The sequence below is a fragment of the Sander lucioperca genome, chromosome 2 (genome assembly GCF_008315115.2).
Source record: "Sander lucioperca isolate FBNREF2018 chromosome 2, SLUC_FBN_1.2, whole genome shotgun sequence".
NCBI lineage: Eukaryota > Metazoa > Chordata > Actinopteri > Perciformes > Percidae > Sander > Sander lucioperca.
The window spans coordinates 6,428,377-6,441,109 of NC_050174.1; the positions used below are offsets into that span (position 1 = coordinate 6,428,377).

A 12,733-nucleotide genomic window follows, 5' to 3' on the forward strand; every position below is an offset into this window, starting at 1 on the left:
CGATTTGTCTGATAATACCACTCAATACTTCTATAATGTCAATGGCAAAAGGAATTATAATTTTTTAATGGTAGAATATGCATATAGGTCTATATATAAAATTATTAGGTTAGGCCTATTAGGCTTATTATGCATTGATGATGCATTTTTTACATCAACAACTGTATCTACTTTTTCCACAGATTTCCACTAAAAATTAAGCTTGTTTAGAAAGTAAAACTCTTTCGAATTTTGATCATTCACGTTGCAGTAACAGAAAAATATGAGGAATATGCTTACAATGCCTGAATTGTATAAGCCTATATAAATTATAATAGCTACTGCCAGTGTGAAACAACAACAATGGGAGAAACAAATGTGTAAACACCATATACTGTAAAATTAGAGTTAGGGGGTTAGGTTAATATACAGTCATTGGTAAACACTTCATTTGTTTTGGTGTAATAAGACTCTTAGACCACTCGGGGGCAATATCTCGTGAACACTGGGTGTATTGCATAGACTGTATATGAGAAGGTGTATTGCCCTAATGAAAACCTGTCAGGCAGAACTTAATCTGAGAATGAGTACCTTTCCAGCATGTTCCAGCAATCAAATTTATTTTTAGATAGTTATATTTTAATTAAGGGTACAATAGTTAATATTAGAGCTATAGTTTGGGTTTGGGTATGGCAGTCGAATTTAATTAGAAGGTGGTATTTAGTAAACCTGAAAGGCAGTACTCAGGGATTTAATGGTTCCTGCACACAGGCACCAGCAGGATCAGAATAGAAATACACCTGCTATAACTTAGAACTCAAACCTGCAGTCCCTTTATGGCTAGTCTACAAAATGATGTGCCACAATTTGAACTGACACAAAATAGTTGGCAGTAACACACTAATTGCAGGCTGTTGTTATAAATCCGCCGCTGTGTCCGTGTCTTATTTTTGATAAATTAATAATATCAGTTAAATTGATTTGGTAAAATTAAATTGTTTTGATAGAAGTCGGAGACTGTTGTTTTGGACTTTGGGGGGGACTTCTCTCTTCTGTCAAATCTAGTTCTATGTGCGGCTGCCCCGTTGCCATGGTGAAGAATCCTGGTACAAGTGTTGATACCTTAGCGTCATCAGTCTGCGTGAACAAAATCCTCAACTGATAAACAAGACGATATATAATAAAGGTAAACACATTTTCTTGATTACTTTGTGCAACGGTCAGTAGTAATGCAACGTTCAGTAGTAATGCAACGTAACCGGTTAAAGTTGTCTGGTCGACGTAAACAATTGCAAATAGTTTCGGGTCGAAAGAGCCCTTGTTGATTAACGCTAACTAGCTAACTTTACAAAATACTAGCGTTAGCTAGCTAGCTAATTAAGTTAACAATATTTATAGCTAGACGGCGTTAGGTAACAACGTATGGACACGATGGGCTCAATTTTCATAGCATCTCAAGAACGACTGATTGATTTATCCATTCATTCATTGTAGCTGCACTGCAGCCACCACACAACGTTACTGACTGATCAAAACAGAAACTACACTTCTGCATAGTCTTAAGCATTATTTCGGTGTGATTTAAACCCTCAAGGATATATTTTGTTAGAAAAGTGCAGTTATTTTCTATCTTGCTTGTCATTAAGTACTAACACTTACCAATCATTATCAAGTTATTGTGAAAAATGTATGTTTATGTTTGACTTTGATTATATTTCTCAGCTGATGCTTGTACCTTTTTACTGTTTTCTTCTTCTTTTGCACAATTTACAGCTTCAGATGTGTGAGGGACCTTCATCAATATCTGGGCCAATCCCCCCAGATCCTTCTCTGTTTCCTCAGTACTACACACGACCTGCTTCGGGTTAGATGCAGCCATGGGGCTCTGCTATATTAAAAAAAACTTTAAACAGTTTGTGTTATTTTCCAGTAATTTTGGGCAAACTCAATATAATAATAATAATAATAATAATAATAATAAGATGGATGTCTCCTTTTGACAACATCAACACAACTAGATTTGTTAGAACTGTTGTGGATTCTTTGGAGTTAATCTCTTGACATCCATGAGACCATGACACAAATCTATCACATGTGGGAAACTGCTATTTTAGACATCTTGTCTTCATGTGTTTGGACTCATTAGTTTATTAACAAAACATTAGCCTTAAGTGACCTTGTTTAGTTTTTCTTTTTTTTCTCCAGCACGTGGCCGTTTAGAGGGAAACCATGATGGGACTATGGCCCTGCTCTCAGGGCCACTCGCTCCAGATCCTGTGTTGTACCCTGGCTGCTACAGTGCTCGTACTGCACCACATCGTCCCCGTATCAGTCCTAATGCCACCCATATTCTGGAACGAGGACAGAGAGGGGTAGTGGGAGAACTACTCAAACTAGAAGGTGTCTCTATCACCCCTGTTCCCAAACAGAGTAAGTGCAATACATTTTTCAGGTTTGTAAATTTGTGCTATACATAAAAGACCGGGTCTGTTTTCTTTTGAAGGATAGTATCAGTGTATGTTCTTATTTCTTGTTTTCCATTTTTTAATTGTCATAGCAACTAAGAGAAAAAAATGAAAAATGTAATTGAGACAACTTTTGCGATTCTTGACCCTCAGAACAGCGGGTACATGACTTTGGTAAAGAGAATGTGCGTCGGCTCAGGGAGATCCAGAGACGCTGCAAAGAGCATGAGGCTGAGAGAGCACAGTCTCGTCCGGTTCCAGTCAAAGCTCTTTGGACCTCCTCCAAATATGAGAACGTCCCATCCAGGGTGATGGTCCAGCTACAGGTAAGGAGCATGTCTGCAAAAGATGGAAGTCCTTGAGTTATAATGATTTCCTCTGGTTCACTTTTAATCCAGTCTCTTTAATGCAGGTTTCTAGTCCAACTATTAAACCACAGTGCCAAACATTTCTGAAGGCCCACTCTACTGCCCCACCAAGACCACGCTCCAAAACCTCTAGTGTAGCTTTGCAACGCCCTGCCTCCTGCAACTCCATACAGGACCAGAACTTGCAAGTGAGAATTGCCAATAAAGGTGTATTTATTTATACACACATGATTAGACAATAAGAGGTATAGTATATTGATTATATATATTGGCAACTCTTGTAATTTGCTCCAAAAGTAGTTATCAAACATATAACATGAATGTGCATTTTGCTCACATTGATGTGTATCTGCATTATTTCCTTTTTGTTTTAATTCCATACATTGTTGTATGTGGATACAGTTACAGGTGCAAGGCCAGACAATAGACTTCATAAAACATAATGCCCGGTCTGCAGGAAAAACTGTGATGCGTCGGTCCCAGTCACTGACAAACCTTAGAGATAAGCCTGTCCCCAGTGCAGTCAAGGGACAGGTGCCTCAGTAGTGAGTATTCTTATGCCATATCTTACATCCTTACCTTACAATCAAATTTAATTATCTACTCAAAAGTTATATAAATATTCTTTATGGAAAATTCATAGTTTGTTCAATAGTTTTCATGTAATATGACCCAGCCACTCAATTACAGATATTATTACTACACTGGAAACAAAGGACACACCTCTTCATATGGGATTTTAGTGCTTCTCTGAAATCAGAAAATCAAGAAGAGGTTTATTGCCAAGACGTTTCACACATACAAGGAATTTGCCTTGGTGTTTGGTGCATAACAATAAACATAGAGCAAATAGAAGATAAAAGCAAGTACTGTAAACGGTCAAGAAGCACAACCAAAAATAACCAAAAATTGAAGGAAAAAAAAGTTATTTACAAGAATGTTATAAAAAATATATATATTATTATATGTCTGTTTTTTTTTTTTTTTAATGGAAATTTCATGATTTCTTTTCAATAGCTTCCATGTAATATGACCCAGTGACTCAAAATCACTAATCGATAATATTACTACACAGGACACATCTCTTCATATCAGATTTTAGTGATTCTTCTATTTTATATTAAAATCACATGATTCTTGACACAATTATAATGCTGTTGCTGTCATTTCTATTCTCCCTCTCATTGACACATAAACGCACACTCAGTCTTGAGGAAAGGAAGGAGCAGTGGCATAAAGAGGAGGAGGAGAGGAGGAGGAACGCACCTGATCCTACAGCCCCAGCTGGTCACACCCTGATGCCTGAGAGTGAGAGACAGGAGACACTGAAGTCCCTCAAAGAGAGTATGTCTCTGTTGCTCTTTATCTCTGCCCTTATATTAATGATGGCAACATTACATTAAGGTACTACATGAATAGTGAGTATTTGCTTCTCTAATTTAGTTTTTTGTTTCCTCAGCCCATCGCTCACTGGTGACTGAGCTGCTGTCTCTCCCTCTCAAAGCTGACAATCTGAGTGTTCGTTCACGTCGGGCTCATCTTGATTGTAGGCTTTCCGAAATCGAGGAGGCCATTAAAATATTCTCCAGGGACAAAGTTTATGTAAAAATAGATTCCTAACACATGAGGAGGATGAGGAGGAGAGGGAAGGAAGAGGAGATGTTCCTGTAAATTCACTGCTTTATCGAGATTCATTTTCATTTTGTAGTTGCATAATGTAACAAAACACGGAACCTTGTACAATAGATGATCATTTTATTGTGAGGAAAGTATTTTTCCTTTTACTAAATTTAAAATTATATATCATAAACTGAGTGATTATTACATAAGATCAACCATTGAGGTTAGTTATTATCAGTTTAAAAAAGAACAATATTCATGCTACTAAATAATATGCAGGTTTCTCTTGGAAGAAAAAATAAACAATGTGTTTTGTCTTTGTATAAAATTGTCTGTTTTGTAATAATGAATACATTTGTTAAGTCATTGTATGTCTAAAATTTCAGAATTGGTTTAAATTCTTGGGTGTGCTGAAGAAGTCATTTTATTTGAACGTTGCTACTACTACTTGACGAAAGCTGTCGTCACAACTCTGGGTATGTATGACGTGTGACGCACGCCCCACCCCCTCTACGTCCTTCATCATTGTTCAGCTTGAGCTAGCTAATGAGAGGCTAGCCTAACCTACAAATAGGTTTTAACTTTTCATGCATACATACAAGGCCGTTTAAGTTTAAAACGGACATTTGAGAACTTGCCAAAGCAACAATGAGCAAGAGGAAAGCGCCACAGGAATCCCTAAATGAGGGAATAACAGACTTTCTTGTCGGTACGCGAAGAAGCTTAGCTAGCTAACAATAGCTAGCGTGACACCTGGGTTCTGTGTTTAAGTAAAAACAATCATATAACTTTGCGTAACGTTAATTCGTATTTATTTGTAAAACAAATATGCTAAATTGTGTTATTTCTGTCTTGCGTTTGTTATCTGGTTTGCTTGCAGCTAAAATCTGATTTATCTCTGCGCTGATAGTCACTGTGTTGTCATTTAAATGCCTTCAGCCGAGCTGGCAGTTCTTAAAATAGTGGCTATAAGCTGCAGGAGTATGACGTAAATATAAAGCCATTACTTCTGTTTGCAGAGCTGGCCAATTACGAGAAAAACGTCAACAGGGCGATACACAAGTACAATGCTTACAGGTAAGCTCTCAAGCCTCAGCAGTGAGGTGTGCTTTTTAATATTGTCTGAGGTACTGTTTCAAAACCGTTTACACCTCTGTATATTATGTATTACTTATCGTTATGCATATGTAATTACTACATTCCGATTGCATTCTGTTTACATTTAGTTTTATTTATTTGCAATACGGTCTACGCAAATTATATTTATAGAAGATTTTGCTTTTACTAACATGATTTTCTTTTTGTAGTTATTTATTGAAAATTGTTGGAAGGTGCCTGAGCCTAAGATTTTCATTGGCAACGAATATTTTGTAATTGTACAAATGACATGCATGATACTTGAACCTTGCTTTGTTAAAGATGAAGAGGGTTGCATTATTGTTCATACAATAATGTAACAAATGTAATACTGTACAGCAATACAGCAATACAGCAATCTCTGATGCTTAGAAAGCATAAACTCAATTTCCATTTTAAAACTATGAAGACCAACAATCACTTTATATTGAAACTGTTCTTCAACTTTACAGTGATTTTGGCTGTAAATCACTATACAGTTAGGCTGTCAAATAATATATACCACAGCCTCCGAAATTACCGTACTGTTGAAATAAAACCTCTTCACAATAGTTTCAACAAATACTGAAAATTATAACCTTCATGGCGGTAGGGTTTGTGCATTGTTTAGACGTTTTAGCTAGGAGTACTAAATAAACTGGCCACTGAGTGTATAATACATTTGATGCCGTATTGGGAGGAGAGTTAAATATTAAATGTGGTAAAACTTAAAGTGTAAACTGTAATTTTAACAAAACGGTTCTGTTGAGGCATTTAACAGGAGCTTTCTATCACCACATTATGTTTGCTACTTTATATGTCTTTAAGATCTAATTTATGCTTTATATATCTTTTACAAATCATTGTGCTTATCCCCTGTCTAGGAAAGCAGCATCTACCATCTCCAAGTACCCTAACAAAATCAAAAGTGGCGAAGAGGCCAAGAAACTGGTATGTGGGTTTTGGTTTTAAGGTATTCAGTTGTTAAATAAAATTAAAAAGAATACGCATTAGTGAATTATTTGACACACAGTAAATATGTAAAAACTTGACCTGGTGACACTGATCTAAATGCATAATGGGATTTTGTGTAGCAACTACCAACTGAGACACAGCAATGCAGTGTCCAGTCCTGCAATAAACCCTACCTTTTTGAAGGGTATAAGAGTCAGTAGTTGTAGTGGAAGATATATGGTGCTGATGTACTGGTCAGTATTGTTCAGTGTGTTTTTCAGTATAAAGGTTTGATTTTGAATGTATCATGTCACCCTTGTGCTTTTGGCTCACATGTCCTTGTACGCATGGATAAATCCATTAAACTACTCATCAAACATTGCTTTATTAAGAAATTCTCTTTTATGCTTTTAATACTGTCTGAAAGTAGGTTGGTGTAACCAATGATCAGGATCATCATAGGAGAAGAATTGGCTTGATTTCTCAAAATGATCTTAATCCATAGTCCCCCTTTGAAATTACAGCCATACCAGAGTTTGGCATGTCCACACTGTTTGTGGATGTTTTTTCTTGGTCATTTTTCTTTTTATCAATTTCAATTGATCAGATTCACTACATCTTAGAGTCATCTCTTCATATCTGTCTCTGTATTAAACTGAACCAGGACAGCTGACTTGATTTGCTTTATTGGCAGTTTATTTCAGTGTAATGGTGCCTGGAAACTGGAAAAAGACTCCATCATTATTTGTCTTCCCTACCGCTAATGTGCTCATGTTGCTGTGGTTGTGTGTTATGTGATGCCCTCTGCTGTAGCCTTTGTTTGTTAACAGTACTACTCTGCCCATCTTACATAACTGCTGTAGATCGCACTATTCAGCACCCTCATGTTTGTTCTCACATTTTGACAGGATGGTGTTGGAGCTAAAATAGCTGAAAAGATTGATGAGTTCCTGCAAACTGGCAAACTACGGAAACTGGAAAAGGTGGGTGTTGTGGCGTGGTAATACATGATCTATGTCGCACTGTAACAGTATGTGTTTAAAAATAGCTCAATTTCAATGTATTACACAGGCTGATGTCCTACTTTTATGTTTTCCTCTAGATCCGTAACGATGACACCAGCTCATCCATCAATTTCCTTACCAGAGTCACTGGAATTGGGTATGTCGTTAAACATACCAATGTAAAAACCTGTTTTAAAGCTCATGTTTGATATGGACATTCACAGTGACATGCATGATGACGAATCAAAATGCACCGGGTAAACATTTCAGTTGATTTTTAGTGGCCACTCCAGAGGGATGCAGGAATGGGTTAAGCTTTATCTATTCATGTAATTTTACTGTATGTGCTTCATGTAACAAACTGCATCTCTTGGGTCTTGACTTCAGCCCTGCTGCCGCCAGGAAGTTTTTTGAAGAAGGGGTGAAGACGTTAGAAGGTTTGTTTAGTTTGTTTATTAGAATTGTTCAAACATGTTTGTTTAATCTTATTATTGGTCTGTGTGACTTTTTTTGATTTGATTTTCACATGCAGTGTATTGTATGATTAATACATGTGCACAATATAGATTTAGCTTTGGTATGATATAAAATGAGTAATGTTCTTTGCTGTTTTTTGTTGAATTTTTTAGATTTGAAAAAGATTGAGCACAAGCTAAACCATCATCAACAGATTGGACTCAAGTAAGTTTAGCTGAATTTTTTTTTTTTTTTTTACAAATGTGTAATTCAGTAGTACCAAAATAAACCTCTGTTTAAATATTTTAAAGTCTTTCTCTATTGATACGTGTTGTGTTTCATGGATTATTCTGCCACCTTCAGGTACTTTGAGGAATTTGAGAAAAGGATTCCACGTGCTGAAATGGAACGGATGGAGGTGATGAAGCATTTACGTTTTTGTTGTCTTCAAATTAGTTTTGTTGAGTGTTCTCACACGGTGTGTTTTGTTTAGACTCTTATTCTTGGAGAGTTGAAGGAGATCGATACAGAATATATTGGGACAATCTGTGGAAGCTACAGGAGAGGTAAAACTTTCCCTTACAGTTGATGTTCAGTTAATGATAGGAGTTTAAACTCTATCAGTCGTGATATTGATTCACATGTTCATAATTTCCAGGTGCAGCATCGAGTGGTGATATTGATATTTTGCTGACCCACCCAGACTACACCTCTCAGACTCAGAAGCAGGTAAGAATCTTCTCTACTGCGGCTCACATATCATGTTGTAAATGGATACTACATTAATAATGCAATTAATCGCAGTTTGGCTTGTTTTTTTCTTTTTACAATTTATTTTGTTCTATTTATCTTTTTTTCCAGCCCAAGCTCCTCCATGCCGTCGTCGAGCATTTGGAGTCTATTGGGTTTGTGACCGACACCCTGTCTAAAGGAGACACCAAGTTCATGGTGAGGCTTGTGCTTATTTTCTCTCTTGTGCTCAGCTGTATGTGTTTGATGTTGTGATTGATAACGCAGTTAGTACAGTAACTACACCCAACCCATGAAGCGCATGACTGTGGTCGTGATGTGCTGGATCTTGTTTTCTAGGGAGTCTGCCAGCTGCAACCGAGTGATGAAGATGAGGAAGAATACCTTCACAGGCGTATTGATATTAGGTGCCCTACTTTGTATTGCTCAAATCTATGATCTTCCACTTAAAACGTTGTCTCCACAGTACAATTGGATATACCACAAACACTGTAAAGAGGCAACCTTCTGTTTTTATTTGTTTATTCTTCTAATCAACTGTCTGTTCCTGCTCTCTTAACTGCCCTTTCTCCATTTACCCTAGGTTAATTCCCAAGGACCAGTACTACTGTGGAGTTCTGTATTTCACTGGAAGTGATATCTTCAATAAAAACATGAGAACTCATGCTCTGGAGAAGGGCTTCACTCTCAATGAGTACACCATTCGGCCAGTTGGGGTCACTGGTGAGTCTCAGTCAAATGTGACATATGACCTTGCTCAACTCTGTTCCAGCCCTGTGTGTCTTTTGGCATCAGTCAGTAACCAGTGATTCATGCTTTAAACTAATAATATCAGCTATTTTTCTTTGTGGATCTGTTGTAGGTGTGGCAGGCGAGCCTCTGTTGGTGGATAGTGAGAGAGACATCTTTGAATACATTCACTACAAATACAGAGAGCCAAAGGACCGCAGCGAGTGAAGTAAAGAACAGCGTACAGTTACATGTGTATTTGACGCTACAGCTTTCCTGCAAACGAGAAGCATGTGTACCAATTTGTGTGTTAGTATTCTATTCAGCAATGTTATTGAAAAGAACTGTGAAAGTCATTTTAATTTTTTTACTTGTCTTAAATTGAAACCATCCCCTTTAATGACATTTAACCTAAAATGTCATGCTCTGCACAACAAAATTATTTTTTTTGTATCTTCGGTTTAATTCTCCATGGTGTATCTCTGTGAAGGCTTTTGGGCTCCATATTTAAGCAAGTTTTTAAATCATGTTTAAAAACTTAACTAATTTATTTTTTGACCACACTTTTTCATGTTAAGCATTATACCATAATCTAAGAGGAACTCAAAGAACTAGCTTCTGTTACAGTTGTTCGTCCATCATGAATAATGAGGACCACTTTCATCAATGCATTCTGCCTTGACAGTAGTGCCCTTTAACTCTTTGGCTGAGTTGTGCAAAGTGTTTTAATGTAAAATTGTTACACATTCAGACAGCACAGCTGTATTGCTTTATGTTAGTAGTTTAAAAAAAATCATTCACCATGGACATTTAAGAGTATGCGTTTTTAAACTTATAGTATTTCTCTAAGTTGGGTAAACTAATTATTTGGAAAGAAGAAATGCAATGAGGCTAATTTGGCACAAAAAGATCATTGATTTGTTGCGATAAATGAGAAACATTTTCTCAGTTGTTAGTTGATGTGTGAATATATGACTGTTACACTGGTAGACTTGAATAATCTTTTATATTTGGTTGTGTGAAAATGATAATGCGTGTTAAGTCAGGACATAATTGTATCTTCTGTGCTTTTTAGGGTGGCATTTTGAAAGCAGTATATTAAAGAAATTGGTAACTGAAATATTGCTACAGTGTACCCGGGAGACAGATTTTAATCTGTAACACACAATTTGAAGATTAAGATTTGGATTCAGTTTTGTATGTGGATGATTGCAAACATTTCTGAAAATATAAAAAAAAAAAAAAATGGAAAACTGTGTGTTTTTGAATATCCAACTGTTAACTTTGAGTATAAAGGAGTAAAATAAATGGATAAAGAAATTATACAATGTCAAATTTCATATATTTTGCTATGACTTAATCATTAGACAGACTATACTATGAAATATGTAATGGCATTTATATGGCATACTTTATACTATGGCTTTTGTATGACATACTATACTATGACTTTTTCATCACATTTTTATGACATACTATACTTTGACTTTTTAATGACATGCTATAGCCTACTATGACTTTTTTATGACATACTATACAATAACTTTTTATGACATACTATACTATTACTTTTTATGACATACTATACAATGACTTTTTATGACATACTATACTATGACTTTTTTATCACATTTTTAATGACATACTTTACTATGACTTTTTTGACATACTATACTTTGACTTATTTATGACATATAGCCTACTATGACTTTTGTATGATATACTGTACTATGATTTTTGAGGGCATACTTAACTATGACTTATTTGTCAGATGTTTAATGACATACTATACTATGACATTTAATGACATGCTATACTATGACATTTTTATTGCATACTATACTACGACTTGTTATGGCATACTATACTATGACTTTTTTTATGACATACTATAGCCTACTATGACTTTTTTATGGTATACTATACAATTACTTTGATTTTTGAGGGCATACTTAACTATGACTTTTTTATCAGATGTTTAATGACATACTATGACTTTTATCACATTTCTTATGACATACTATGCTTTGACTTTTTTTATCAAATGTTTAATGACATGCTATACTATGACTTGTTATGGCATACTATACTATGACTTTTTTGTATGGCATACTATGTATACTATAACTTTTTATGACATACTATACTATGACTTTTTTTATGAAATACTATACTATGACTTTTTTATGACATACTATACTATGACTTTTTGACACTACATACTATACTGACTTTTTTATAATTTTTTTTATGACTACTATGACTTTTTTAATAACTTTTTTAGACATAGTATACTATGACTTTTTATGACATTTTCTATAACATACTATACTATGACCTTTTCTTAATCACATTTCTTATGACAAACCTTTGGGGTCTGCTTAGCAAATGGAGTAATATTGAAATGTCTAAATACTGTAATTTAATAGTTTTGCCAATTTGTCATTTTTGAGTTTTAAGTTCTCTAAAGCTGTCAGATATGTTTTAAATTCGGAATCTTTAACAATAAGCCAAATCATTTTTTATAATTTTTTCATTGTAGACATTTTGCTAAGATAATTTTTGTGACAACTCAATCTCCCTGGACTGGAGCCAGTTCCGCATCTCGCTCCAGAAAGATTGCACTGATTGTTTTATATATTTTTATTGATCATATTTGAAATATTACAATATAAGAAGACAAATGTCAGTTAATCACATTGAAATTTTTTCACTTTAAAAATTAAAATTATTTGTCTGTTAAGTCACTATCTGAAGCAGGTAACACACTAGTGATTGAGCCCACTGATGAAAGTATTGCAATATATATTTGCAGTATTATGAATGGATGTCTGGCGTGCTGCTTGGCATCTCCCCAAAAAAATCCTGTATTAGTTTTTCTACATTGCATATACACATAAAAATAAACTATGCACACAATTCTGAAAACTTGAAGCTCATGTATCAGGCCATGCTTTTTATTTTCTCCAAACTGCTTAACCATTGATTTCACTCAAATATAAATTATAAATCAACCACTGACTGAAATCTTGCCACTTTAACATCTAATAACAACAATATCAGGCATAACAAAAGAAAACATGAAACAAAAAGCAATACAGACAACATCGAACTGTAAGAGGGAGATGTAAACATATTAGACATATACACGTTATTTATTTTTGCACTGAAGATTCGTAATTTCGCGCCCCGACAACAATCGTGTCGCAAGGCATGATGGTTTGAAATAAAATGCAGGCAGAAATACCAGAAAGATACTCCTGAATCCGCCAATGACAGCGCCCTGTGCATT

General features: G+C 35.3%; 2 protein-coding genes across 3 annotated transcripts; both read left to right on the plus strand.

Annotated features, from left to right (window-relative positions):
- Positions 1 to 889: 889 nt before the first annotated feature.
- enkd1 (enkurin domain containing 1) lies at positions 890 to 4,760 on the plus strand. Of its 2 annotated transcripts, none has more exons than XM_035991119.1 (8): positions 890 to 1,165; positions 1,753 to 1,843; positions 2,185 to 2,409; positions 2,598 to 2,770; positions 2,902 to 3,000; positions 3,215 to 3,357; positions 4,020 to 4,156; positions 4,272 to 4,760. In XM_035991119.1, the coding sequence occupies exons 2-8, from the start codon at positions 1,759 to 1,761 to the stop codon at positions 4,430 to 4,432; spliced, it is 1,023 nt and encodes a 340-aa protein (XP_035847012.1). In that variant the 5' UTR covers positions 890 to 1,165; positions 1,753 to 1,758; the 3' UTR covers positions 4,433 to 4,760. The 2 variants fall into 2 exon arrangements, with proteins under 2 accessions (XP_035847012.1, XP_031161895.1); XM_031306035.2 differs by having other exon boundaries at positions 893 to 1,165; positions 2,857 to 3,000.
- Positions 4,761 to 4,916: 156 nt separating this feature from the next.
- On the plus strand, positions 4,917 to 10,761 carry polb (polymerase (DNA directed), beta). Its single transcript, XM_031305666.2, has 14 exons — positions 4,917 to 5,141; positions 5,452 to 5,509; positions 6,433 to 6,499; positions 7,411 to 7,485; positions 7,605 to 7,663; positions 7,894 to 7,943; positions 8,136 to 8,187; positions 8,326 to 8,380; positions 8,456 to 8,528; positions 8,621 to 8,691; positions 8,824 to 8,910; positions 9,052 to 9,119; positions 9,296 to 9,435; positions 9,575 to 10,761. Exons 1-14 carry the CDS (start codon positions 5,081 to 5,083, stop codon positions 9,667 to 9,669), a joined length of 1,011 nt encoding a protein of 336 aa, XP_031161526.1. The 5' UTR covers positions 4,917 to 5,080; the 3' UTR covers positions 9,670 to 10,761.
- Positions 10,762 to 12,733: the final 1,972 nt, after the last annotated feature.

Bases quoted from the DNA above. Each gene is read 5' to 3' on its own strand.
- enkd1 (XM_031306035.2), top strand. From the start codon at position 1,759: ATGTGTGAGGGACCTTCATCAATATCTGGGCCAATCCCCCCAGATCCT. The intron at 1,844-2,184 runs GTTAGATGCAGC...TTTTTTCTCCAG, and splicing joins CTACACACGACCTGCTTCGG to CACGTGGCCGTTTAGAGGGA. The intron at 3,358-4,019 runs GTGAGTATTCTT...ACGCACACTCAG, and splicing joins AAGGGACAGGTGCCTCAGTA to TCTTGAGGAAAGGAAGGAGC.
- polb (XM_031305666.2), top strand. From the start codon at position 5,081: ATGAGCAAGAGGAAAGCGCCACAGGAATCCCTAAATGAGGGAATAACA. The intron at 8,188-8,325 runs GTAAGTTTAGCT...TGCCACCTTCAG, and splicing joins CATCAACAGATTGGACTCAA to GTACTTTGAGGAATTTGAGA. The intron at 9,120-9,295 runs GTGCCCTACTTT...CATTTACCCTAG, and splicing joins CACAGGCGTATTGATATTAG to GTTAATTCCCAAGGACCAGT.